Here is a 26,606-nt window from a genome sequence, read left to right as displayed (position 1 = left end):
CAGCCCTCTCTCTTCCCGCTGGGCAAAGCCAGAGCTGGCCACTGCCCTGGCCCGGCCCCAGCTGTCCTGGAGCCCAGAGATGGCCCAGTCCCCCAGGGCTGTACTCAGATCTTCCTCAAAATGCTCCATGTGGCCAGGCGCGGTGGCTCGTGCCTAGAATCCCAGCACTTTGAGAGACCAAGGCGGGAGGATCCCTTGAGCCTAGGAGCTTGAGACTAGCCTAGGCAACATAGTGAGACCCTGTCTCCACAAAAAAATAAAAATTAGCCAGGTGTGGTGATGCATGCCTGTGGTCCCAGGTACCCAGGAGGCTAAGATGGGAGGATAGTTTGAGTCCAGGCGGTCAAGGCTGAAGTGGGTAGTGATTGCACCACTGCACTCCAGCCTGGGTGACAGAGCAAGACCCCATACCTAAATAAGTGAGTACACGCTCCATGAACATCAAAAGGCAGGACACCCAGAAAACTCAAGCAAGCTGGGCTCACTGCTTGGTAAGAAATGTGGAGGACCGGGGGTGGGGTAAGTACTGCCTTGTGTAAGAGAACTGTTTTGGTATTGCCCAAACCGGAACAAGTCCTTCATCTAACGCAGTTCCTAATCTTTTTGTAATCTGGGCCCTTTGACATCTAGGGAAGCTTCTGGACCTCTTCCAAGAGTAATGTTTTTCAAAGCATAAAACAGAACGAATGCATTGTATTACAAATGATGCCAGCTATCTTGCATTGAAGTTTTGAATTTTTTTTTACTTGTAATAAATAGATGAAGTTCTTATAGTACACATTAAACTATAAGAACAGCTGGCTCAGTAACTACTATAATTTTGAAGTAATGATACATATAAGTTATATTTTGAGATATCTCCAATAACTATACTGTGGTTTAAAAACATCTGTGATTTTGACTGATGATAAAGTTAGTGGGTTTTTTTTTTTTTTTTTTTGAGATGGAGTTTCGCTCTTGTTGCCCAGGCTGGAGTGCAGTGGCATGATCTCAGTTCACTGCAACCTCCACCTCCCAGGTTCAAGCGATTCTTCTGCTTCAGCCTCCCAAGTAGCTGGGATTACAGGCATGCACTACCACACCCGGCTAATTTTGTATTTTTTAGTAGAGATGGGGTTTCACCATGTTGGCCAGGCTGGTCTCAAACTCCTGACCTCAGGTGATCCACCCGCCTCAGCCTCCCAAAGTGTTGGGATTACAGGCATGAGCGACCACGCCTGGCCAGTTAGTGATATTTTTAATGCAACTGTAATTTGTTACCTACATTCATAATTGAAGGAAATATTAAATTTCAGTTAAAGGCCAGTGGCTCACATCTATTATCCCAATTAAAAAAAAAAAAAATTGGGGGAGGCTGAGGCAGGAGGATTGCTTGAAGCCAGGAGTTTGAGACCAGCCTGGGAAACAAAGCAAGACCCCATCTCTACAAAAAATAAAAATAAATAAATAATAAATTAGCTGGGTACAGTAGCATGTGCCTGTAGTCCCAGCTACTTGGGAGGCTGAGACAGGGGTATCACTTGAGCCTGGGAGTTTGAGGCTGCAGTGAGCTGTGCTCGAGCCACTGCATTCCAGCCTGAGCAACAAAGTGAGACCCTGTCTCTAAACAAACAAACAAACTAATAATGTGTTTCAGTTAGAGGTTAATGAAAATAAAGACAATTTTTTTCCCACCCAAATTCATAGACCTCCTGGATTCTTTCTGTGGACCTCAGGTTACTCTTCCCCAAGTTTTTGTTTTTGTTTTTGTTTTTGTTTTTTTTAAGAGACAGGGTCTTGCTCTGTCACCCAGGCTGGAGTGCTATGGTACAATCATAGCTCACTGCAGCCTTGAACTCCTGGGCTCAAGGGATTCTCCCACCTCAGCCTCCTGAGTAGCTGGGACTACAGGGGCACACCACCATGCCCAGCTAATTTTTTAAAACATTTTTTATAGAAATGGGGTATTGTTCTGTCATCAGGCTCATCTTGAACTCCTGGGCTCAAGCAATCCTCCCGCCTCAACCTCCCAAAGTGTTCAGACTACAGGTGTGAGCCACCATGCCCAGCCTTCTCCCCTAAGTATTGTTGGCCTCACTTTCCCAACTAAAATGGGAGCTCACTAAGAACAAAGGCTGTTCCTTCATCTTATACTTAGTACCTTGAAAGGGCCTACCACACAGTAGGTGGTCATGTGTTAGTCTGTTAGGTCTTTTGGATTTTCTAGGTAGACAATCACATTGAATGCAAATAATAGTCTTTTTCTTTTCAATCTTTGTATTTCTTTTTTCTTGTTTTATTGCATTGACTGAGATCATCAATGAAATGTTGAATAGTAGCAATGATGGAGGGCACCCCAATCTTATTATGCTCAATACTCGTTAATTTATGCAATAGGAATGTAAAGTACCTACTGCGGGTCAAATCCTGTGCCTGGGGATAACAGTGTAACACATTTGAGATCTTTTCCTGTCCACTGAAATGCCTGAGCAGTAGCAGGATTTCAGTGAACACAGCAATGCTGAGAATATCACCAAATTCTCCAAACTTGTTGAAGTGCTCCTTTGGGATCCTGGTTCCCAAAAAGTATAGACATAGGTCCCTGCTGGTGGCCCCAGGTTCCAGGCCATCGGTAAGGTTGGGAGCTGCAGACTTTCCCAGGACCACTGCAATGTGGAGCAGAGGCAAGTACCCAGGGAGAAGACTGAGCGATGCCTCTGTAGGGGAAGGGATGGGGGAAGGCAGCCAGAGGATCGAGCCAGGCCAGGGTTTGAGCCTTGCCTTGCCTTAGCAGGGCCTGTTGAAGTCACCACCTCTCTGCACTAAGGGTCTAACTACAGGCAAGACCAGATGTTAAGACAGAGGACTGCAACTTCCAGGTGTGCAGCTAGGGAACGGAGTACTTGTTCCCTTTTCCCTTCCTCAACCAGAGGGGAGTGAACACAGAGGAGGGGCTGTCGGGAGCAGTCCCCACATCCTCTCCACTCTGTCTAGCTGGCCCTGGGGAAGGAGGAGAATTTTTAATAAAATATAAGGAAGTTGAAGTTGAAAATGGACCAGACTATGCCTTAGGAATTGGCATGGGACTGTTGTAATAATACATGACTGAGAAGTCAGGAGATCTGACCAAAATGTTTTTAAGAAAGCCTTCTGGCCGGAGGCGGTGGCTCACGCCTGTAATCCCAGCATTTTGGGAGGCCGAGGAGGACGGAGCACGAGGTCAGGAGATGGAGACCATCCTGGCTAACGCAGTGAAACCCCATCTCTACTAAAAATACAAAACATTTAGCCGAGCGTGGTGGCGGGCGCCTGTAGTCCCAGCTACTCGGGAGGCTGGGGCAGGAGAATGGCATGAACCCGGGAGGTGGAGCTTGCAGTGAGCTGAGGTCGTGCCACTGCACTCCAGCCTGGGTGACAGAGTGCGACTCCGCCTCAAAAAAAAAAAAAAGAAAGCCTGTTGCAGGCCAGGAGTGGTGTCTCACACCTGTAATCCCAGCACTTTGGGAGGCCGAGGCGGGCGGATCACTTGAGGTCAGAAGTTCGAGACCAGCCTGACCAACATGGAGAAACCCCGTCTCTACTAAAAATACAAAAATGAGCCAGTCGTGGTGGCAGGCACCTGTAATCCCAGCTACTCAGGAAGCTGAGGCAGGAGAATTGCTTGAACTCAGGAGGCAGTGGTTGCAGTGAGCCAAGATCATGCCATTGCACTCCAGCCTGGGCCACAGAGTGAGACTGTTGCCGGGTGGAGTGGCTCATGCCTGTAATCCCAGCACCTTGGGAGGCCAAGGCAGGCAGATCACTTGAGGTCAGGAGTTCGAGACCAGTCTGACCCACATGGTGAAACCCTGTCTCTACTAAAAATACAAAAATTAGGCATGGTGATGCTGGCCTGTAATCACAGCTACTTGGGAGGCTTGAGGCAGGAGAACTGCTTGAACCCAGGAGACGGAGGTTGCAGTGAGCCAAGATCACACCACTGCACTCCAGGCTAGACGACAGTGAGACTCCGTTCCAAAAAGAAAAAAGAAAAGAAAAGAAAGCCAGCTGCCCAGCATAATTGGGGAAAGCGGAGTCAGTTGAAGCAGACAATACCCCTATGGGAGGCAGAAGAATGCACCCCGCCTACCAAGATATCCACATCCTAACCCCTCCAAACCTGTATGTTGCCTTAAGTGGCAAAGGGGACTTTGCACATGTGACTATGTGAAGGATCCTGAGCTGGAGAGATTAGCCTGGATTATCCAGGTGGATCCCGTATAATCACAGGGCTCCTTAGAAGGGAGAAGACGCTGTGACCATGGAGGCAGAGGTCGGATTGAGGCAGCCGAGGATCACAGGCACCTCTCCAGCCGGGAAAGGCAAGGAACACACTACCCTGGGGCCTCCAGAAGGCACAGCCCCACCCACACCTTGATTCTGGCCCTGTAGGACCCATCTGAGACTTCTGGCCTCCAGGGCTGTAAGATAACACATTTGTGTTAAGCCACTAGGTTTGTGGTGATCTGCTACAGCAGCATGAGGAAACTAACACAACCCCAAGGAGGTGAGCCTCTCCCCACAGCCCCGACCCAACCGGAAGGGAGAGGTGTGCAGAAGACGGCTCTGCAGGATGTTTGGGACAAATGGTCTCTGGGGGAAGACAGAAGCTAACAGAACTGATTCGACTGTGTGAACAGGGTGCTGGGAGGGCCCACAGGGGAGGGACTTCAGAGCTGGGCCTGCGCCTGCGGGGCCGTACGAGTTGGCCAGGAGCAAGGCGGCCCGGGACAGGCAGGGGCTGCACGCGGTAAGGCTCCCTCTTGCCAGTACCATCCCATGAGCAGCCTCAGCGCCCTCGACCAAGGGAAGTCCTGAGGGCTGAGAGGTTGCTCATTCGTTAGAGCATCCTGCCCACCCTCCACCCCTGCATGGCAGAAACTGTGCAGGGGACGAGGCCAAGGAATCAGGAGACCCAGAGGCAGGGGTGGCCCGGAGACGGTGGGATGGAGCAGAAGTTCCCCGAAAGGGGTTGGCGGGGTGGATTCGCCCCGCTCCAGCCGGCGGAGGAAGGAAGTGGTTCCTCCGCCCACCCTTCCCTTAGGCTGGCCCGGGGCAGGATTCTCGTGATCCGCGATTCGCTCCCACGGGCGGGACCTTCGTAACTGCGGGACGCCCAGGACAGGCCCACCCTGCGGGGCGGGAGGCAGCCGCGGTGAGGGAGGTAGGGACGAACGGGTGGACTGACCACAGGCAGGGACAAGGGGACTGAGACCCGGGCCGAGGCCTAGAAGCCCGCCGACCGTTGGGGGTCTGCGGGCTGTGGGGGCGGGGACGGGGGCGGGGCCTGGTACGGTAGGGGCGGGCCGGGCCGGGCCGGACCTGCTCTGAGGCTCCCAGTCGCAGCGGTGACCGCGGGCGGGTGGGGCGCCGGGTAAGTGCTCGGGCCGGGCAGGGGGCGTACCCCGTTTGGCGTGCAGCCCTTTCTACAAGACCGCCAGTGCCCGATCCTTCCGAGAAGAGGGGACCCCTCCCCCTGCATCTCAGCTGTCCAGGCCTCGCCGCGGAGCCCCAGCAGGACCCCAGCCCTCGGTTGCCCTCGGCTCTGGCGTGTCCCAGCGCGGGCGGCGCGGGCGGCGCGGGCGGCGCGGGCGGGCAGTGCTTCCCCTCGGCTGGGACTGGAGTCCAGGGGAGGGGGACGCGGGAGACGCCGGCACTAGTGACCCCCCGATCCCGGAAAGTTGGTGGTGCGCGCCGCCCTGGGTCAGGTGCCTTCAGTTCTTCACACTTCGCGCAGCAGCCGCAGGTGACCATCGTCGTCTCTCTCTTAACAGGTGAAGAAACCAAAACGCAGAGAGGCCAAGCCCCTTGCCTTGGGTCACACAGCCAAAGGAGGCAGAGCCAGAACTCACAACCAGGTCTGTGTCCCCTAAGTCCTCGGATGCATCATCCCTGACCCGCTGCCCTCCCAGGAGATTGTAGGAGAGAAGCAGGGGCAGAGGCAGTGCTGGGTGTCCCGGGAGAAGGCTGCAATGAGCAGGCCCAGCCATCCCTGAAGGAGGAGCCCCGGGGCAGCAAACCCTTCCCTAGAAACACTTTAAAAGCACCCACCTGTTGGAGACAGAGATGCTGAGGAACCAGTGACTGGGGCCAGGGTAAACGCCAAGACAGAGAGGGGAGAGCAGTTCCTCACTGAACTCCCTCCAGGAACATTGCTCCCACCACTTTTACCAGTGCTGGGTGTGGGGGATCTTGCAGGCTCAGCTACCTGACTTGGCCTGTCTCTGCCTCAGTTTCCGCATCTGTCCCATGAGGTTAAGCATGTACCTACCTCGCAGGATTGCTGAGAAGATGACATAAGATGCTTGGTGTACAGGCTTAGCCTCTGGTACCAGGTTACTACCAAAAGTTAATGGTTCCAGTGCCTCCTCCACCCTCCCTCCTGCCCCTCTGAGAGTACTTCTCTGTCCTGGGCACCTTTAACTTCAGGTTGTTCAGGGTTATCTGAGATGTGCAGGATTTCCGGACAGCCCCACCAGCAACTAGGAGGTGCTTGAGTAAGACCAAGGCGAGGGGGCGGCAACTTCTCTGGCTCTGACTCCCCAGAGGGAAAGGCTGATAAGGGCAGGGTTTTGAAAACCTCTGGGCCGAAGCTTGCACAAGGTCCAGAGCTGCCCTGCGGCCCCTGCCCTCCCCGACACTGGTTTAGCAAGAAGGAGAAAGCCAGAGTGTTCTTGTCCCCAGACTTGATCCTTTGCTAGTCACTGGGGCTTGGGCCCTGGGAGCTGTCATCCACCACCCCCCTCCTCATCCCTTCCCCGCAGTCTAGGCTAGTGACAAGTTCTAACCCAAAGCATATCCTGAATCCAGCCACTCCTCCACCCCCTCCTTCCACCCTGAGTCCAGGCTGCCAGCATCTCTTGCCACCTCATCACGCTTGACCCCTCAGTCCCATCCAACTCCCCAGCATCGCCTGCCAAGCCCTCTCCATGATCAGGCCCTGTGTGATTATTCTCGATTCTTCTCTCCGGCCACTGTCCTGTCCACTGCTGTCCCCAGCCGCCGCCTCCTAAGTTCTCTGCTCTCTCAGGGGCTGTGCACAGCGCATGTGCTCTTCCTTTTCCCGGGAATGCTCTTCTCTGCAATCTGTGACATACTCCCTTGTAATTCAGGGGAACACCATAAATGTCGCATTGTCCCTGACCACCCCACCTAAGGAGACCCCACCTGCTCCCTGGCCCCTTACTCTGGCTGGTTGGCTTCCCAGTGCTTAGCTGGGGGTGTGGTCTGTCTTGTGTATTTCCTTGCTTCCTTGTTTGTCTCCCCAGGTAACGTGTCAGTCTACCAGGATCATGATCTGGCCCTTGCCTCTTCACCTTGGATTTCCCAGAACCTGGGAAATCAGTGCCTGGCACCTAGGAAAGGCTCAGATACTTTTGTACAGTTGCAGGCAATGTGTCAGCCATCAGCCTATTTTTCTTCTCATTGCTTGACAGCATTTTTTCTCCCATTTCTACATAGACTTCAGAATTATCCCTCCCAAGAGCCCACTGCCTTCCTCAGCTTTTCCCTAAAGTAGGGCTTGAGGGTTGAGGGCCACTTCCAGGTTTTAGCTGTACTATTCAACTTAGCTATAAATATCATTGTGCATATTGTGCATGTTTTTGGCTATCAAATGGCTTCATGGAGACACAGTTTCCTAACCAAGTTGTGCAAGTCAAGGGTGGGATCATTTTGGAAGCACTTACCTCTTGTGACCAGGTAGCTATTTAGAAAAATCATCCCCAGGAATGTGTGCACATTTCTCTGCAGCTCTGAAAGCATTGGGTTTTATCCTTTTTATTTGTTTTGGCTAGCTTAATGGAGAAGGGCATGGTAGTTTTAAATTTTCTGTTGCTTGAATTGCTGAAGCTGAGTGTTTCTCTGCGTGTGTGCTAGTTCTAGTTCCTGTCTTGCAAAGGAAGGGAATCTCCAGGGCACCGTAATTTTTCCCTTCACCTCCTCTTGTGGTGATGGTTCCACTTGAGCCCCTCTCGTGAGAGCAGGTTGAGAATCCCAGGGGGCTGGTATAGGGACATGCAAAGCTGAACTCTGCTGGGTCCGGAAGCTGCTCTGCCAGTCAACCAGCGAGAAAGTCTAAGAGTCCCTTGCACCCTCAGCATGTAACTGTGGGGAGAGAAAGAACCTTTTTAAAGTTTTCTTGAAAGTTTATTTCAAAATTTTTTAGAATTAGGCCAGGCACGGTGGCTCATGCCTGTAATTCCAGAGCTTTAGGAGGCTGAGGCAACGGATCACTTGAGGTCAGGAGTCCGAGAGCAGCCTGGCTAACATGGCAAAACCCTGTCTCTACTAAAAATACAAAAAAAATTTTTAGCTGGGTGTGGTGGTGGGCACCTATAATCCCAGCTACTCAGGACGCTGAAGCAGGAGAATCGCTTGAACCTGGGAGACAGAGGTTGCAGTGGGCAGAGATCATACCACTGCATTCCAGCCTAGGCAACAGAAGGAGACTCTGTCTCAGGGGAAAAAAAAATTATAGAAGTTACATAGAGGGATCAGGTGCAATGGCTCATGCCTATAATCCTAACACCATGGGAGGCTGAGGCAGGAGGATCACTTGAACTCAGGAATTTGAGACCAGCCTGGATAACATAGTGAGATCCCCCTTTCTACAAAAATTAGCTAGACTTGGTAGTGTGTGCCTATAGTCCCAGTTACTCGGGAGGCTGAGGTGGGAGGATCACTTGAGTCCAGGATCTTGAGGCTGCAGTGAGCTCTGATCACACCACTGCATTCTAGCCAGGGTGACAGAGTGAGACCCCAACTCCAAAAAAAAAGCCAAAACAAAACAACAACAAAAAAAGGGTGCGCAGGGTTATTTATTGAAGCACTGGGGTGGGAGGGGATTGGAAACAACCGTTAAGTGTCCATCACTAGTAGGATTAAACACATTCCTACGGGGGACTCATGTGCAGCCGTGACAAGGCGTGCACTTCATACAGGACACACTGGCATAGAACCACCTCTGAGATACTGTGTTAGTCTTCTGTGGCTGCTGTAACAAATGGCCACAAGCTTGGTAGCTTAAGATAACACACATTTATTATGCTACAGTTCTGGAAGTCAAAAGTCCACAGTCGGTCTCAGCGGGCTCGAGTCAAGGTATGGGCAGGGCTGTGTTGCTGCTGCAGGCTCTGGGGGAGAATCTGTTTGCTTGCCTTCCCAACTTCTAGAGGGGCCCACATGCCTTGGATTGAGGCCCCATCCTCCATCTTTAAAGCATTGAATCTTCAGATCTTTCTGATGCCAGCCTCTGCTTCTGTCCTCGCAATCTCTTCTTTCTCCTGCCTCCACTTATCAAAGACCCCTCTGATGACATTGGGTCCACTAGGATAATCCAGAATCATTCCTTTCATCTTGAGAGCTGCAACTTAATCATGTCTGCAAAATCCTCTTTGCTATGTAAAGTAATATACCAGTTCAAGGACTAGGGCATGTGCATCTTTGAAGGGGAGCATTATTTTGCCTACCACACCCTACAGGGAAATAAGGTTCAGAGCAGTATGTGGGTTCACATTTGTTTACCAAAAAAAAATAGAAGGTTGGGGGAGAGTATCTACTCATGTGCTTGTGAGGGCATAGAATACTCCAGAAGGCGACGTAGGAAACTGGTCAGAGGGTCAGAGCGACCACTTCTGGGAAGGATAATGGGTAGAGGGGAGACTGACTTGTCATAGAATATCTTTTTGTATAATTTAAATTTTTTACTACATGCATAGATCACCTATGTTAAAAATAACGTTTTAAAGTAACACCTACTTATTGTAAAAGTTCACGCCTCCCAGAAGCAGAGAAGGAAAGCCCCACACCCAGATCACTCCCTTTTTTCCCAAAGATAACCACTGCGAAGAGTGATCCTTACGGACCAAAAAAAAAGCATCTGTATTTCTTTTGACTTAGATGGGGTCATCCTGTAGACTCTGCCGTAATGTGACTGCTCTGTGGCTGGCGCCTTTCCACGTCCATATGTGAATACTCAACAGCACTAGCAGCTCCTGCTGCTCAGAGGTGCATTCACTGATGTAGCTGGTGATGGGTGTTCAGAAGGTTTTACTGTTTTTCAGAGCAACCCCAACACTGTAATGTCTGCTTTTTTCAATTGGAGTGAAATTCACATAATGTAAAGCTAACCGTTTTAAAGTGAATAATTCGGTGGCATTTAGTACGTTTCACAGTGTGCGGCCTTCACCTCTATCAGAACATTTTCACTGTTTTTCTTTGTATTAAAATTAATAATATATCATTTTGCTTTTTTAAAAATACCTTGTTAGCTGCACAGAACATTTTCATCATCCCAAAAGGAAACCCCCTAATCCATTAAGCAGTCACTCCCCATTCTTCCCTGCCCCCAGCCCCTGGCAACCACCAATCTGCTTGTTCTGTTCTGGACATTTCATATCCTATTCTGGACATTTCATATCAATGGAATCATACAATATGTGACATTTTATGTCTGGCTTTTTTCACTTAGCATGGTATCTTTGAGGTTAATCTACATTGTAATAAATATCAATACTCATTGTGAGAACTCTATCATGAGTACAGCACTAGGAGGATGGTGCTAAACTACTTCCTATGGGAGAAACCCACTCCCATGATCCAATCACCTCCCACCAGAGCCTGCTTCCAACACTGGAGATTACAATTCGACATGAGATTTGGGTGGGGACACAGATCCAAACCATATCACTGAGTACGATGAGAATTAAGCATTGACCTCTGGGTCAGTGACCTCGATAGAGCAGTTTTAGGGGAGGACTGAGAAGAAAAGTCAAATAAGAGTTGATAGAAGACTAAATGAGAGGTTATAAAGTGCACACAGCAAATACAACTCAAGAAATATTTTTAACAACTGTACATTCAAAATTGGTTAGGATAGTAAATTTTTTGTATTTTTACCATAAAATTTTAAAAATTGTAGTAGAAAATAGCAAAATAGTGATAACTGTGTGTTGGAAAATTTTCATAATAAAGTAATAAAGTTGTAAATAAATAAATAAATAAATATCAATACTTTATTTCTCTCTCTCTCTTTTTTTTTTTTCCTTTTTTTTTTTTTTTTTTTTAGATAGAGTCTTGTTCTGTTGCCCAGGCTGGAGTGCAGTGGCACAATCTCGGCTCACTGCAACCTCTGCCTCCTGGGTTCAAGCAATTCTCCTGCCTCAGCCTCTGAAGTAGCTGGGATTACAGATCCCCACCACCATGCCCAGCTAATTTTTGTATTTTTAGTAGAGACAGGTTTTCATCACATTGGCCAGGCTGGTCTCAAACTCCTGACCTCAGGTGATCTGCCCACCTTGGCCTCCCAAAGTGCTGGTATTACAAGTGTGAGCCACCACACCTGGCCCCCTTCATTTCTTTTTATGGCTGAATAACGTTCCATTGTGTGGATAGACCCATTTTGTTGATCCAAGTGGGTCATTTCCACCTTTTGGCTTTTGAGAATAATGCTGTGAAAGGCTATGAACTTTCGCGTACAAATAAGTATTTGTTTGAGTCCCTGTTTCAGTTCATTTGGCTCTATATCCAGGATGTATGCCCTCCTACATACACTTTGTACTTTACACTAATTTCGGGCACAGTTAAAACTAAACTAACTTAAAACTAATTTGTCAGAACGGATTACAGAGCACATACCAAGGTAGATGGCAGCAAGATGATAGATCTGGACAAATGTCTTCTTATTTTTCAGATCCAGAGGCAACAGGGACATGGCCACCTGGGACGAAAAGGTAATGGATTATGTGGTCTTGCAGCTTTAGAGGATATCCCAGCCTAGAGAGGATAATTCTGTTTGGTGTTTCAAACAGGAGAGGGAGAACTACCTGTCCAGGTGTTTCCACTATACTGAAATATTTAAAATCACAATGATGAAAAGCTGTAAAAGGACTTCACAAAACCTCCAAGTAGCCTGATATTCCACATCAGACCATTTGAATCCCACCCCTGTATGTTAATAACTATGTGCATTTTTTTTTTTTTTGAGACGGAGTTTCACTCTTGTTGCCCAGGTTGGAGTACAATGGTGCGATCTCAGCTCACCGCAACCTCTGCCCCCCCAGGTTCAAGCGATTCTCCTGCCTCAGCCTCCCAAGTAGCTGGGATTACAGGCATGCACCACCACACCTGGCTAACTTTGTATTTTTAGTAGAGATGGGGTTTCTCCATGTGGGTCAGGCTGGTCTCGAACAGTGCATTTAATAACTATGTGTCCTTAGGCACAAAATAACTGTGTGCCCTTCAATTCCCTGAGCCTGTTTCCTTATCTGGAAAATAGTGAAAAGATTATTTACCACCCCTGCCCTTGCAGGATTGTTGGGAAGATTTGATAATACAGTGGTCTCAGAATGTTAGGCAAGTACTGAGCCCATACAGGGCTTGGGCACAGAGAAGTAAAGTCACTTCTCTAGATCACACAGCTAGAAAGTGGTAGAAATGGGATTTTAGGCCAGGTGTGGTGGCTCATTCCTGTAATCCCAGCACTTTGGGAGGCCAAGGTGGGCAAGTCACTTGAGGTCAGGAGTTCAAGATGAGCCTGATCAACATGGCAAAACCCTGTTTCTACAAAAATACGAAAATTAGCCAGGCATGGTGACATGCACCTGTAATCCCAGCTACTGGGGAGGCTGAGGCAGGAGAATCGCTTGAACTTAGGAGGCAAAGGCACCGTGGCTCACGCCTGTAACTCCAGCACTTTGGGAGGCCGAGGCAGGTGGATCACCTGAGGTCAGGAGTTTGAGACCAGCCTGGCCAACATGGTGAAACCCCATCTCTACTAATAGTACAAAAATTAGCCAGGCATCATGACGCACATCTCTAATCCCAGCTGCTTAGGAGGATAAGGTAGGAGAATCGCTTGAACTTGGGAGGCAGAGGTTGCAGTGAGCCAAGATCACACCATTGCACTCCATCCTGGGTGACAAGAGCAAAACTCCGTCTCCAAAAAAAAACAGAAATTGGGATTTCAACTTGGCCTGACTCCAGAGGAAATGCTTTCCTCCTGTATCTTATGGCCATCTCAAGTAGGAAATAGACTGTGTCTTTGATATGTGAGGTGCAGGTTTATTGGATTTCGGGGGCATTGGTTGTGAAGATTGGGGGCAAGGTAGAAAGGAAGTGTTGACTTTCGCATCAGCTGTTCATCTTGAGGTTCTGGGGGCCTAGCCAGGCCAACCTGGCGAGGGCAGAGCAGTAAGCTCAGGGCAGCAGCAGGGGTGAGTGGGGCAGAGTCTGAGAAGCAAATGTGAGGGTCAGAATGACCACGGGATGATGATGATGATGGTGGTGATTGTGTATTTCATCAAACTGATGACCCTGGTAGCTGTAAGAGTTAGGAGCTCCAGGTATCCTTCATAAGAGAGTCAGCATGGAAGAAAGGTTAAGTGGGAACTGTTCATGCTTTTCCTTCATTTGTAGTTCCCTATTAAATTAGGCAAACCAAAAAGAACATTCGGAAATGCTAATGCTGATTAGACTGTGATGAAACCCGCTCACTTGTACATGTCACGGGGGACTGGGTCAACCCATGCCACTGTTCTAGACACACAATTTGACCATGTGTATCAAGAATCTTGAAAATATCCATACTCAAGCCTGGTCATTTCACTTATGGGAAAAGAACCCATAAAAAAGAAAAAGTACAATTTATGGCACCATGTTTCTTAGCACATGAGACAACACTGTGCATGCACCTTATTTGATGTACTATGAAGAAAAAAAGCGAAACCATGTGCTGCCATTTACTGTGATAAAAAGTAACACAAGGCTGAAACCGATCAATTGTCAGGCCCAGCCAGATTTCAGAGACATTAAAATGTGAGAAAACGTGGTCTTAGAATTGGATTAAAAACCATCCAAAATGGTTTAAAAACATGCAAAATGCAATAATGAGATCATTTGACTCCTTGGTAAGTTTCCTGGCCTCTGAACAGGTGCGAATCTGATGCATATAGTGGTAAAAAATAAGATAGAAAATTGTCTGCTGTCTTTTTTTGTTTTGTTTTTTTGAGACAGGGCCTGGTTCTGTCTTCCAGGCTAGAATGCAGTGGTGCAATCTCGGCTCACTTCAACCTCTGTCTCCTGGGTTCAAGTGGTTCTTGGGCCTCAGCCACCCTAGTAACTGGAATTACAGGCGTGCGCCACCATCTCCAGCTAGTTTTTTTGTGTGTGTGTGTGTGTGTATTTTTGGTAGAGACAGGGTTTCTCCATATTGGCCAGGCTGGTCTTGAACTCCTGGCCTCAAGTGATCCACCTGCCTCAGCCTCCCAAAGTGCTAGAATTACAGGCATGAGCCACCACACCTGGCCCACTGTCTTTGATTATAATTGTAAAAGATATAGACAGGTGGGAGAGAAAGAGGTAGATGGGTAGATGATACATAAGTTTGGTGTGCAGGGATTGTTATGAATTTATTTCCCTTTCTTTTGTTCCTTTTTTCACAATAGTAATAAATAGAACAAGGCTATAGGTCTGTTCATGGGGTAAATGGCAGCAGGTCAAGCTGGGGTTATGCATTTGAGTCTGGGGGTTCCAAATGAGGCTGGGGGTTGCAGGAACGAGTTGGTGGGGTGAGGACCTTGTCAGAAGCCCATCCCAGGCATAGAGACAGCAAGGGAAGTAGGGATTGAAATGCAGAACCAGGGACACACCTTGGGGAACTCCCAGGGCCTGGAACCTGGAGCCTGGAGCCTGTCTGTCGTCACACAGAGGCTAGCCTGAGAGGGTGTTGTCAGGAGGACATTGCTGGGGGGCTGGGGAAAAGGCCAGGACCACTTATGGCAAATAAGCCTCTTACTGGTTTGAAGAACGTGTTCCTTCTCATGATCTGCCCTTATGGAATTAATTGTGTTTTGGAAAAAAGTTGTCTTAATGAGATTGCTTTTAGAGATTTTTGAGTGTCAGCTCTCCTCGTTTCTGACAGGAAAATAGCTGTGTTAGGAGAGAAACTGGTGGGGTTTTGTAGCCATGGGGCAGACCTGGCTTGCAGTTCTGCTGAGATAGGCTCACCGGCCCTCCTCAGAGCCCCTCTCTGCCCCCGCCACCTCCCAGAGCTTCAGTTTTCCTCTTTGGTAAAATGGGAACGATCACACTACCTCACAGAGTTGAGGTGAGGATTAAACAACATTGCGTGCAGAAAACACTTTAGCCGGGTGCCTAGCTCCAGCCTGCATTTAAGACATGGGAGCTGCTGGCTCTGTCATGAGCATGAACCAGCTTTTCAGCCCTCAGCTGACCTTGTTCCTCAGCACAGGTGACTGCACTCAACAGCCACCTCTGGGGAACTTAAGAGTCAGGTATGTATAGAAATCCCTGCAGCTCCTGGGCTCATTTCACATGAGGCATGCAGAGGCCCCTGGTGCAGCTGGGGTTCCTTACCCACCTCAGCTGCACATCCACCACCGCAGCACCCAGACCACACCCAGATGGGTTGAATTGGAAGCTCTGAGCCCAGGACTCAGGTTTTGGGGTGCCTTAAAGCTGCTAGGTGATTCCAACATGCAGCCTGGCCTAGGCAGCCCCTCTCTCTGCAGAAGGAGGAAAGAGGGATAGCTGAGCTCTGTGTCCTGTGGTTTCCATGGCCAAAGCATCACTAGACATTGGCTCAGGCGACCTAGTTACACAGGTGGCAGCTCTTCATTTCTACCTGGGTAACTTTTTCTTTTTTCTTTCTACACTTTTGTAAAACAAATAGCACAGCCCCTGCTTCTGGTTGACATGACTGAAGTCACAGGCTTGGACCTGACTCCCCTCTCAGTCATTCCCAGGGAAATAGGCAGAGCGTGTCCGCCCAAAACTGTGTCTTTAAACTCAACCCATTGGCGGGTCCTGAAATCCATTGAGTGGGCTACAGTCGACCTTTTAATAAATGAAATAGGGCTAGGTGCGGTGGCTCACACTTGTAATCCCAGCACTTTGAGAGGCCAAGGCAGGCGGATCACTTGAGGTCAGGAGTTTGAGACCAGCCTGGGTAACATGGAGAAACCCATCTCTACTAAAAATACAAAAAATTAGCCAGGCATGGTGGTACATGCCTGTAGTCTCAGCTACTTCTGGGGCTGAGGTGGGAGGATCTCTTGAGCCCAGGAGGTTGAGGCTGCAGTGAGTCCTAATCGTGCCACTGCCCTCCAGCCTAGGTGGCAGAGTGAGACCCTGTCTCCAAAAAAAAAAAAAGAAATAGAATGAAATGGAAAATAAGAGCACCTCACATAGTAACTTTAGTGCTAGTTATAGAATATGTGTACACAAGTCAGTGTGTACTGAGAGGCAGGGTATGAAATGTGATTTCTTATTGAGAAACACCGCTCCAAACTCCCTTCCCAGCATGGGGCTTCCCCAGCTGTGAGGAGGGTGCAGGGCTGGGCAGTGTTCATGAGGGGTCCCGCAAGAGGAGGGGGCGCTGGGCTTGGCAGCCTGGGTTGGAATCCTAGCCTTGCTTCTCGCTGGCTGTGTGACCTGGGGCAAGTCACTGGCCTCTCTGTTCTCAGTCCTTATCCATAAACAGAGACATTGCAGTGCCCGCCTCATGGGCTTGTTACAGTATGTTAATGAAGGTCTTTGCACAGAGCTCAGAAAATATTAAATATCAGGTATTCTGGGGATAGTTGGAATGATTACAGTTCCTACTCCTGTAAATATGTCCCTTATAGTCTGTATGCAGCCCTGCCATCATCTCACCAGGCTGACCGGCTCATCTATCAGGCAGGAAGGTTCCTAACCCTATAGAAAAAGGAGACAGTTGGGGACCATGGCTTTAGGGGAACCTGGGCCGCCAGTTAAACCCCTCAGCCTGTAAGCAGCCCCTCCTGCCAGAGCTGATCAGCTGTCACGGTGGTTGTTTTCATGAACCTCAGACTTCCTCCCCACCCTAGAGAAGGAAAAGTTTCTACACTTATTTAAAGACTTCCCTGATTTTAAAAATAGGCCTTCCTCAGAACACGGATCCCCTGGGGCAGGAGGGGAGAAGTGCTGGGGCAGCTGAGCCTGCTGCTTGGAGTCCTCTTGCCTCCCCACAGAGAAGAGATTTGCTCAGGGGTTTCATTCCACCTTCCACCATCCAGGAGGTATGTTCAGCAAGAGCCTGTGGTCTGCCAGGCACAGAGGTCATGCTGTGAACAGCTGGGCCACGTGAGAGTGTGATGGGGAAGGCCTGGCCAGCTCCTGAGAGCTGGGATGAAGAAGAAGATAGAGGACAGGGTGAAAGGGGGTTGCACATTCTACGCAAAAGAAGTCACGTGTGCAAAGGTCCTGTGGTTGGAGAAACCAGCCAAGTATGAAAGGCTCAAAGGAGACAATGTGGCCAGAGTGGGGAGAGAGGTGAGAGGGAAGGTGAGAAGATGGGCAGATAGAGGCTAGATAGAGCGTGCCAAACAGGAGTGGGCTTCTGGGAGGCATTGGTGTCTTTTTTTTTTAAGAGACAAGGTCTTGCTGTATCACCCAGGCTGGAGTGCAGTGACACGATCACAGCTCACTGCAGCCTCGACATTCCAGGCTCAAGCGATTCCCCTCTCTCAGTCTCCCAAGTAACTGGGACTAGAGGCGAGCACCACCACACTTGGTTAATTTTTAGATTTTCTTGTAGAGACGGAGTCTTACTCTGTTGCCCAGGCTGGTCTTGAACTCCTGAACTCAGTGATCCTCCTCAGCCTCCCAAAGTGCTGGGATTACAGGTGTGAGCAACTGCACCCAGCCAAAAGTTTTAAATAAGGGAATGTGTCAGAGACCCTATGCCCAGCATCAATGACTCACTAGGAGGACCTGTGGGACTTGCATGCAAATGCACTCCTGGCTCAGATTAATTGCCACAAAAGGATTGAAATTAAAATCAGTAAAGGGAAAAGGCACATGGGGTGAAGTTCAGAAGAAACCGGCACAAGCTTCCAGAGCCCTCTCCTGGGTTGGGGGCAGATGTCCTTGGGGTCACACTTAATTCCTCCAGCAGGGAGTTGTGACAAGATGTGTGAAGTGTTTGCAAGCAGAGCAGTTCCTTAGAGACCCAATGCCCAGAGTTTTCACTGGAGCTGGGCACAGAGGTACCCTCTGCCTGGCACTTAGAAAAGTTCCAGACTCTCCAAAGGAAAGTAGGAGTTCAGCATAAACCATGCTGTTTCCACAAGCAGTCTAGGCACAGTGAGCTGCTCTTATAAGGGAATGGTGGGAATTTTCCAGAAGTCCAAGTTCCCAGATGCCAGTGGGGGCCAGGCAGGCCTGTCTGAGGAAGGCAGCCTCGGGACCGCTGGGCTGGCCCTTTTCTGCACAGGGAGTAATTTATTTATGCTTGGAGGGATGCTGTCCTGCAGCTGATGGAGAATGCAGCAGGGAAGGAGAGAGCAGAGAGGAGCTGCGACAGCCTCCAAGTGAGGCGGGGGGTTGGCCAGGGCAGTGGCAGAGGGTGGGGGAAGTAGGTGGCAGATCAGGGGTCATTTAGTTGCTGAAATACACCAGGCTTAGTGCTGGATAGGGCTATAGGGGAGGGTGAGTGAAGCTAGGACTGGGGACAGCTGCCCTGGCCCTGCCTGGGTGGCGTTAAGACCCAGGACCAGGAAGCAGCACACCCAGCTGCAAGTCTGTGGACTGTCCACTGACAGGTGGTGGTTACCATGTTGCAGACTTCAGTTTGCTCCTCTGCTAAGGGAGGTAAGACTGCATCTCAGAACCTTGATCCCATCTCTTATTTATTTATTATTATTATTATTATTATTGAGACAGAATCTTGTTCTGTTGTCCTGGCTGGAGTGCAATGGCATTATCTCGGCTCACTGCAACCTCTGCCTCCCAGGTTCAAGCGATTCTTATGCCTCAGCCTCCCAAGTAGTTGGGATTATAGGCATGCACCACCACCACCCCCAGCTAATTTTTGTATTTTTAGTAGAGATAGAGTTTCACCATGTTGGCCAGGCTGGTCTTGAACTCCTGGGCTCAAGCAATCCACCCACCTCAGCCTCTCAAAGTGCTGAGATTACAGGCATGAGCCACCACTCCCAGTCCCATCTCTAAAATATCATTTTTGTTGCTGAAAGAAAAATCTACTTTTCTGCCATTTTTTTCTCTATATTTGCAGAGAAAAGAACAAAGCGGGTGGACTTGAGTTCCTGTGCTGGCTTTATCACTTACTTATGATTTTATGTTTTTTTTTGGTTTTCTGTTTCTTTTGAGATGGAGTCTTGCCCTGTTGCCCAGGCCGGAGTGCAGTGGTGCGATCTCGGCTCACTGCAACCTCCGCCTTCCAGGTTCAAGCAATTCCCCTGCCTCAGCCTCCCAAGTAGCTGGGACTACAGGCATGTGCCACCACGCCTGGCTAATTTTTGTATTTTTAGTAGAGACAGGGTTTCCCCACGTTGGCCAGGCTGGTCTTGAACTCCTGACCTCAGGTGATCCACCAGCCTTGGCCTCCCAAAGCACTGGGATTACAGGTATGAGCCACCACACCCAGCTTTATGTTTGTTTTTTAACAACTCTACATGAACATATGTATAGCATAATAAAACAGCAAACAGGTATATATTAGGTTGAATCATATGAAATTATCAATTTCTTCTAGTTTTTATCTACAAAGATGGCATTTTTAAGTCCTCTTTTATATCAGAAAAGTTTTCTTGAATTATGTCTTTGTTCTAGTCTATTAATCTCATTTCCTTATTCAGGGATTCCAGTTATGAGTATATTGGTTCCTTCTCTTTCCACCTCCACTAAATACTTCATTCACCACTTAACTCCCTGCTGGCTGGATCTCACTCCAATTTCACTGGCAATTTCTTAGGGATAAACCTTGTATTTGTTTTCATGCTGCTGATAAAGACATACCTGAGACTGGGAAGAAAAAGAGGTTTAATTGGACTTATAGTTCCACATGGCTGGCGAGGCCTCAGAATCATGGCAGGAGACGAAAGGCACTTACATGGTGGCAGCAAGAGATGATGAGAGAGAAGCAAAAGCAGAAACCCCGATAAACCCATCAGATCTTATGAGACTCATTTGCTATCACGAGAATAGCATGGGAAAGATTGGCTCCCATGATTCAATTACCTCCCCCTGGGTCCCTCCCACAACACATGGGAATTCTGGAAGATATAATTCAAGTTGAGATTTGGGTGGGGACACAGCCAAACTACATCATTCTGCCCCTGACCCCTCCAAATATCATATCCTCACATTTTAAAACCAATCATGTCTTCCCAACAGTCCCCCAAAGTCTTACTTCATCATTAGCCCAAAAGTCCACAGTCCAAAGTCTCATCTGAGACAAACCAAGTCCCTTCTGCCTATGAGCCTGTAAAAATCAAAACAAGCTAGTTATTTCCCTAGATGCAGTGGGAGTACAGGTATTGGGTAAATACAGCTGTTCCTAATGGGATAAATTAACCAAAACAAAATAGTTACAGGGTCCATGCAAGTCTGAAATCCAGTGGGGCAGTCAAATTCTAAGGCTTCAAAATGATCTCCTTTGACTCCATGTCTCACATCCAGGTCAGGCTGATGCAAGAGGTAGGTTCCCATAGTCTTGGGCAGCCCCGCCCCTGTGGCTTTGCAGGGTATAACCCACCTCCTGGCTGCTTTCATGAGCTGACGTTAAGTGTCTGCGGCTTTTCCAGGTATATGGTGCAAGCTATTGGTGGGTCTACCATTCTGGGGTCTGGAGGACTGTGGCCCTCTTCTCACAGCTCTACTAGGTGATGCCCCAGAAGGGACTCAGTGTGGGTGCTCCCACCCCACATTTCCCTTCTGCACTGCCCTAGCAGAGGTTCTCCATGAGGGCCCCACCCTTGCAGCAAACTTTTGGCTGGGCATCCAGGCATTTCCAAACATCTTCTGAAATCTAGGCGGAGGTTCCCAAACCTCAGTTCTTGACTTCTGTGCACCTGCAGGCTCAACACCACGTGGAAGCTGCCAAAGCATGGGGCTTCCACCCTCTGAAGCCACAGCCTGAGCTGTATGTTGACCTCTTTCAGCCACAGCTGGAGCAGCTGGACACAGGGCACCAAGTCCCTAGGCCCATGAAACCACTTTTTCCTCCTGGGCCTCTGGGCCTGTGATGGGAGGGGCTGCTGTGAAGGTCTCAGACATGGCCTGGAGACATTTTCCCAAGGTCTTGGGGATTAACATTAGGCTCCTTGCTATTTATGGAAATTTCTGTAGCTGGTTTAAATTTCTCCCCAGAAAATGGGTTTTTCTTTTCTATCACATCATCAGGCTGCAAATTTTCCAAACTTTTATGCTTTGCTTCCCTTATACAACTGAATGCCTTTAACAGCAGGCATTGAATGCTTTGCTGCTTAGAAATTTCTTCTGCCAGATATCCTAAATCATCTTTCTCAAGTTCAAAGCTCCACAAATCTCTATGGCAGGGGCAAAATGCTGCCAGCTCTTTGCTAAAACATGCCAAAAGTCACCTTTACTCCAGTTGCCAAAAAGTTCCTCATCTCCATCTGAGACCACCTCAGCCTGGACCTTATTGTCCAGATCACTATCAGCATTTTGGGCAAAGTCATTCAACAAGTTCTAGGAAGTGCCACACTTTCCCACACTTTCCTGTCTTCTTCTGAGCCCTCCAAACTATTCCAGCCTCTTCTTGATACCCAGTTCCAAAGTTGGTTCCACATTTTCAGGTATCTTTTCAGCAATGTCCCATTCTACTGGTACCAATTTACTGTATTAGTTTTCACACTGCTCATAAAGACACACCTGAGACTGGGAAGAAAAAGAAGTTTAATTGGACTTACAGTTCCGCATGGCTGGCGAGGCCTCAGAATTATGGCGGGAGGCGAAAAGCACTTCTTATGTGGCGGCAGCAAGAGAAAATTAGAAGCAAAAGCAGAAACCCCTGATAAACCCATCAGATCTTGTGAGACTTGTTCACTATCACGAGAATCACATGGGAAAGATTGGCCCCCATGATTCAATTACCTCCTCCAAAGTGCCTCCCACAACACATGAGAATTCTGGGAAATAATTCAAGTTGAGATTTGGGTGGGGACACAGCCAAACCAAATCATATCTAATAGGTTTGGTATCAGCCAAACCTATTAGAAAAAAATACAAAGTTTCACCCACCAACCCAGTCCCTCTCTCCTCCTGGGAGTTGGGGTTGATTTTGTCAGTTTTCCCATGATTGTAGATTGAGGACCCCTTTCCCTGTGGGTGCGGGAGGTCTACAGGCCTGCCACACAGTAGTGTGGTGCTCTGTGGTGTGGGTCTTCCATGGTGTCCTGGGCAACAGACTTTGAGGTGGTTTCCAGTTTAGGGCTCTTGAAGCAGGACTGGAGCAAGCACCTGTTTGCACGTGGGAGTCTCTTGTAAAGTCAAGCAATAAGGACATTTTAAATGTTGATAGAAACCAAGGTAGCCATGGTGGCACACACCTGTAGTCCTAGCTACTTGGGAGGCTGAGGCAGGAGGATTGCTTGAGCCCAGGAGTTTGAGGCTGCACTCCAGCCTCAACAACAAAATGAGATCCCATCTCAATAAAAAGGAAATAAAATTTTGATATAAATTGGTTTAGGGCCAATCCCCTCCTTTGTCCCCAAGCCTGGCACATCAGAGAGACTCAAATATTTTTTCAAAAGATGAAAGGAACTGCCCTGTTACCCTCCTAGGAAGAATACACCCATTTACATGCCCAACAGCTGGCATACAGGAGTGCCCACTTCCCTCTGCCTCTGTCACCCTGCTACAATGTGTGGCACGGTGTGACTTCAGGCAAGTGGTCTCTCCTCCCCAGGCCTCAGTTTACCCTTTTGCAAAATGTGGAGACTTCACCTACCCTCCCTGCCTACTTCTTAGGAGCATTAAAAGTATCAAGTGACAGCAGGTGGTGTGACCGGTGGGCTCTGAGCAAAAGGAGCCGCTGTCGCTGTTGCTGGCTGCAGAATCGGGCTTTCTCCAAGTGGTTTTGGGCCCTGAAGAAGTCGGCTTTCTCCTTGGAGTCCAGGACAAATGTGTGGCCCAGAAAGATAAAGGGAAAGACAGTACCTGGCCTACAGACCATCCTGGCTAACTCGGGCACACACCCTCTGTCCTGGTTTCCTGTGGTTGCTGTGACAAATTATTACAAACTGGGGGGCTTCAACAACAGGAACTTGTTTTCACCATTTCCAGAAACCAGAAGCCCAAAATCAAGGTGTTGGCAGGACTGGCTCCTGGAGGCTTTGGGATGGGGAGATGTGTGCCAGGCCTCTTCCATCCCAGCCTCTGGTGTTGCCTGCAGTCTTTGGCTTGTGGACATATCATTCTGAACTCTGTGACCTTCACGTGACCTTACCCTCTGTGTGTCCTTTTCTCTTTTTTTTGTTTTTGAGACCGAGTCTCATTCAGTCTCCCAGGCTGGAGTGCAATGGCATGATCTCGGCTCACTGCAAACTCCTCAGTAGCTAGGATTACAGGCACCTGCCACTATGCCTGGCTAATTATTTTATTTATTTATTTATTTGTTATTTATTTATTTATATATATTTTTTGAGATAGAGTCTTGCTCTGTTGCCCAGGCTGGAGTGCAGTGGCATGATCTTGGCTCACTGCAGCCACTCGAGTTCAAGTGATTCTCCTGCTTCAGCCTCCTGAGTAGCTAGGATTACAGGCACCCACCACCACTCCTGGCTAATTTTTGTATTTTTAGTAGAGACAGGTTTTCACTGTGTTGGGCAGGCTGGTCTTGAACTCCTGACCTCAGGCGATCTGTCCACCCTGGCCTCTCAAAGTGCTGGGATTACAGGCATGAGCCACTACGCCTGGCCAATTTTTGTATTTTTAGTAGAGACAGGGTTTCGCCATGTTGGCCATGCTGGTCTTGAACTCTTGACCTCAAGTGATCCACCCACCTCAGCCTCCCAAAGTGCTGGGATTACAGGCATGAGCTACCGCGCCTGGCCCCTTTTCTCTTTTTATAAGGACACCAGTCACCGGATTTAGGGCCCACCCTAAATCCAGTATGATTTCATCTTAACATCTTTAGTTACATCTGCAAAGACCTACATTCCAAATAAGGTCACATTCTAAGGGTCCAGGGGGACAGGAATTATTAGAGGGGTGTGCACAATTCCACCTACTCTACCCTCTGAGCAGGTGGCTCTCCGGTCACTGGCTGCCTGGCTTTCTGTCAGCTGTGTTTTCTAGAACATGGTCTCCAAGTCACGGAGCCCAGGGGCAGATCCTGCTTTTCCAGTTCCCCACAGTGTGTGACCTTGGACAAGGCCCCCCCTCACCAGGACCCTAAAGGATGACCTCAACCTCCGAGTTGTTAGGAATTGAAATGAAATAGTGCATGGAAGGAAGTTAGCAGCATGCTGAGATGATATGAGGTGTGATAAAATAAGCAACCATAGTAATACACGTTGCTGCCATTGTGTCTTAGAGTTTTGGGGTGAGGATGGTAGTTAATATGCAAATCAAGTCCCCCAAAATAGCTCTGGGAGGGAACAGGGAAATGGAAACTGAAGGGACATCAGGCCATGGGAGTTGGAAGTTGGCTGACTTTCTTAAAAAGTACCTTTTTCTCTGATTGTCAGAGAACAATGAACTAGGGACTTTCCCCCTCCCACAGATGGCGGCTTCCGAGTCTGTAAAAATAGGCATCCACAAAATGCTTTTCTCTCCTTCGCTTCTAGGTCTGTCTTTTTCACTTTCCCCTTCTCTCCCAGATGGTAGTTTTTCTGGTCTAATACCTGTAAAAGAGGTCAGCAATATGTTTACCTTGAAGGAGCAGTGCCTAAGATTTTGTTAATCCATTCATTTATTAACCATTTCTTTTTTCTTTTTTTTGAGATGGAGTCTCGCTCTGTCACCCAGGCTGGAGTGCAGGGGCGCAATCTTGGCTCACTGCAGCCTCAGCCTCCCAGGTAGCTGGAATTACAGGCATGTGCCACCATGCCCGGCTAATTTTTGTATTTTTAGTAGAGATGGGGTTCCACCCTGTTGGTCATGCTGGTCTCGAGCTGCTGACATCAGGTATCTGCCCGTCTCAGCCTCCCAAAGTGCTAGGATTACAGGTGTGAGCCACCGCGCCCGGCCTCTTAACCATTTCTTGAGCCTCTCCCTGTGACTGAGGAAGAGTCTCTGCCCTCCCAGCATTCGCAGCCCAGTGTGGTGAGGACAGTATCCCAGTGGTTGTTAAGACGGCGTGACGTACACCCCAACTGGGGTGAGGGAGAATTAAGGAAGGCCTCCCAGGGAAGGTAAAATCTAGGTGTAAGACCTGGAAGATAGATGGGATGGGGACAGGCCACACGGAGTCCTGGAAGCAAGAGAGCGTGGTCCGCTCTAGAACTGCAAGTTCCATGTGGCTGGAGGGTGGCAGAGGCAGGGTGCTAGGAAGGAATAAGGCTGGCAGGGAGACCAGGGCCTGGGGAAGCCAAGAGAGCTGGGACTTGATCCTGAAGGCAATTGTGGGCATGGGGGTCGCTGCACAGCAGGGACACAGTCAGGCTGGCATTGGAGAAAGAGGACCCTGGCCGCAGGCAGGTGGAGGGAGGGTCAAGGCAGGCTCTGGTGAGGGAGAGGGGACGAAGGAGTGCCAGCCAGTTTCAGGAAGTGAAACCGATGGGATGTGAGGGAAAGGGAGGAGCCGAGGACGATTTTCTGTTCTTGGCCTGGGCAGCCAGGTAAGTGACAGCGTGCCCTAGGGGATGTGGAAGGAGGAGTTGACTGGGGGAGAAAGGTAAGAAATCAGGTCAGTTGGGTCACAGCAAACCAATGACCCAGCAGGATCTTGAACATCAGACTGGAGTCTTTGATTTGAACGTGAACGGCACCAAGAACACAGGTGTGCTAAGACCCCCAAAAAGAGAGTCACCGGCCCAAGGACAGGGTCAGGGCTGAGGTCTCCAGGACTCCTGGTGTGGGGCAGGGACATGGTACAGGAGGCTGAGGAGGGCGGCCAGAGATAGCAGGAGAAGCAGGGGGTGAGATTGCCAAGCAGAGCAGATTCAACAGCGTCAAAGAGTGTGGGACAGTCAGGCAGGCTGGAGCCACGGTCACAGGCTTTGATATGGAAAGGTGACCTCAGAGGAGCATCAGGGTACAGTGGGGACAGCAAGGATTCTTGCACGGGAGATGGAGCTATGGGGGTGTCCCGCATCAGCAACTCCACCTGTAGACTTTTGGGGTTATAAGTGACAGAAACGCAGCTCAGTGTCACTTAAGCCACAAAGCGGCTGTATGAGCTCATGTAACTTAACAGCCTGAGGGATGCAGAGGTAGGCAGTGGGCAGAGAAATGAAATATCCAAGGATGGTGATGAAGCTGGAGGAGAAGAGTTTTGGGGTTTTTTGTTTTGTTTTCTTGAGACAGTCTCACTCTGTCGCCCAGGCTGCAGTGCAGTGGCATGATCTCCGCTCACTGCAACCTCTGCCTCCTAGGTTCAAGCAATTCTCGTGCCTCAGCCTCCCAAGAAGCTGGGATTACAGGCACCCACCACCACGCCTGGCTATTTTTTTTTGTTTTTAATAGAGATGGGGTTTCGCCATGTTGGTCAGGCTGGTCTCAAACTCTTGACCTGAAGTGATCTGCCCATCTTGGCCTCCCAAAGTGCTGGCATTGCAGGTGTGAGCCACCACGCCCAGGTGAGTTTTTGTTGTTAAGGCATGATCATAGCTGGCACT

The 26,606-nt window shown here is 49.1% G+C and overlaps 1 protein-coding gene across 10 annotated transcripts in view; it reads left to right on the top strand.

The window, feature by feature from the left end:
- The first annotated feature begins 4,681 nt into the window (after positions 1-4,681).
- HVCN1 (hydrogen voltage gated channel 1) overlaps positions 4,682-26,606 on the top strand; it is a 41,437-nt gene continuing 19,512 nt past the window's right edge. The window contains exons 1-3 of one of the 10 annotated variants that reach the window (XM_024256832.3): positions 4,742-4,768; positions 5,793-5,876; positions 11,711-11,750. In XM_024256832.3, the coding sequence (XP_024112600.1) occupies positions 11,730-11,750 (21 nt within the window). In that variant the 5' untranslated portion in view covers positions 4,742-4,768; positions 5,793-5,876; positions 11,711-11,729. Of the gene's footprint in view, positions 4,769-5,042; positions 5,183-5,318; positions 5,393-5,413; positions 5,551-5,792; positions 5,877-11,710; positions 11,751-26,606 lie in introns of those variants that run through there. The other 9 variants (XM_024256833.2, XM_009248240.3, XM_002823741.5 and 6 more) reach the window with 9 other exon arrangements.

This window comes from Pongo abelii, chromosome 10 (assembly GCF_028885655.2).
Source record: "Pongo abelii isolate AG06213 chromosome 10, NHGRI_mPonAbe1-v2.0_pri, whole genome shotgun sequence".
Lineage (NCBI taxonomy): Eukaryota > Metazoa > Chordata > Mammalia > Primates > Hominidae > Pongo > Pongo abelii.
The sequence above is the reverse complement of the archived record's forward strand: the minus strand, read 5'-3'. Positions and strand labels throughout refer to the sequence as shown.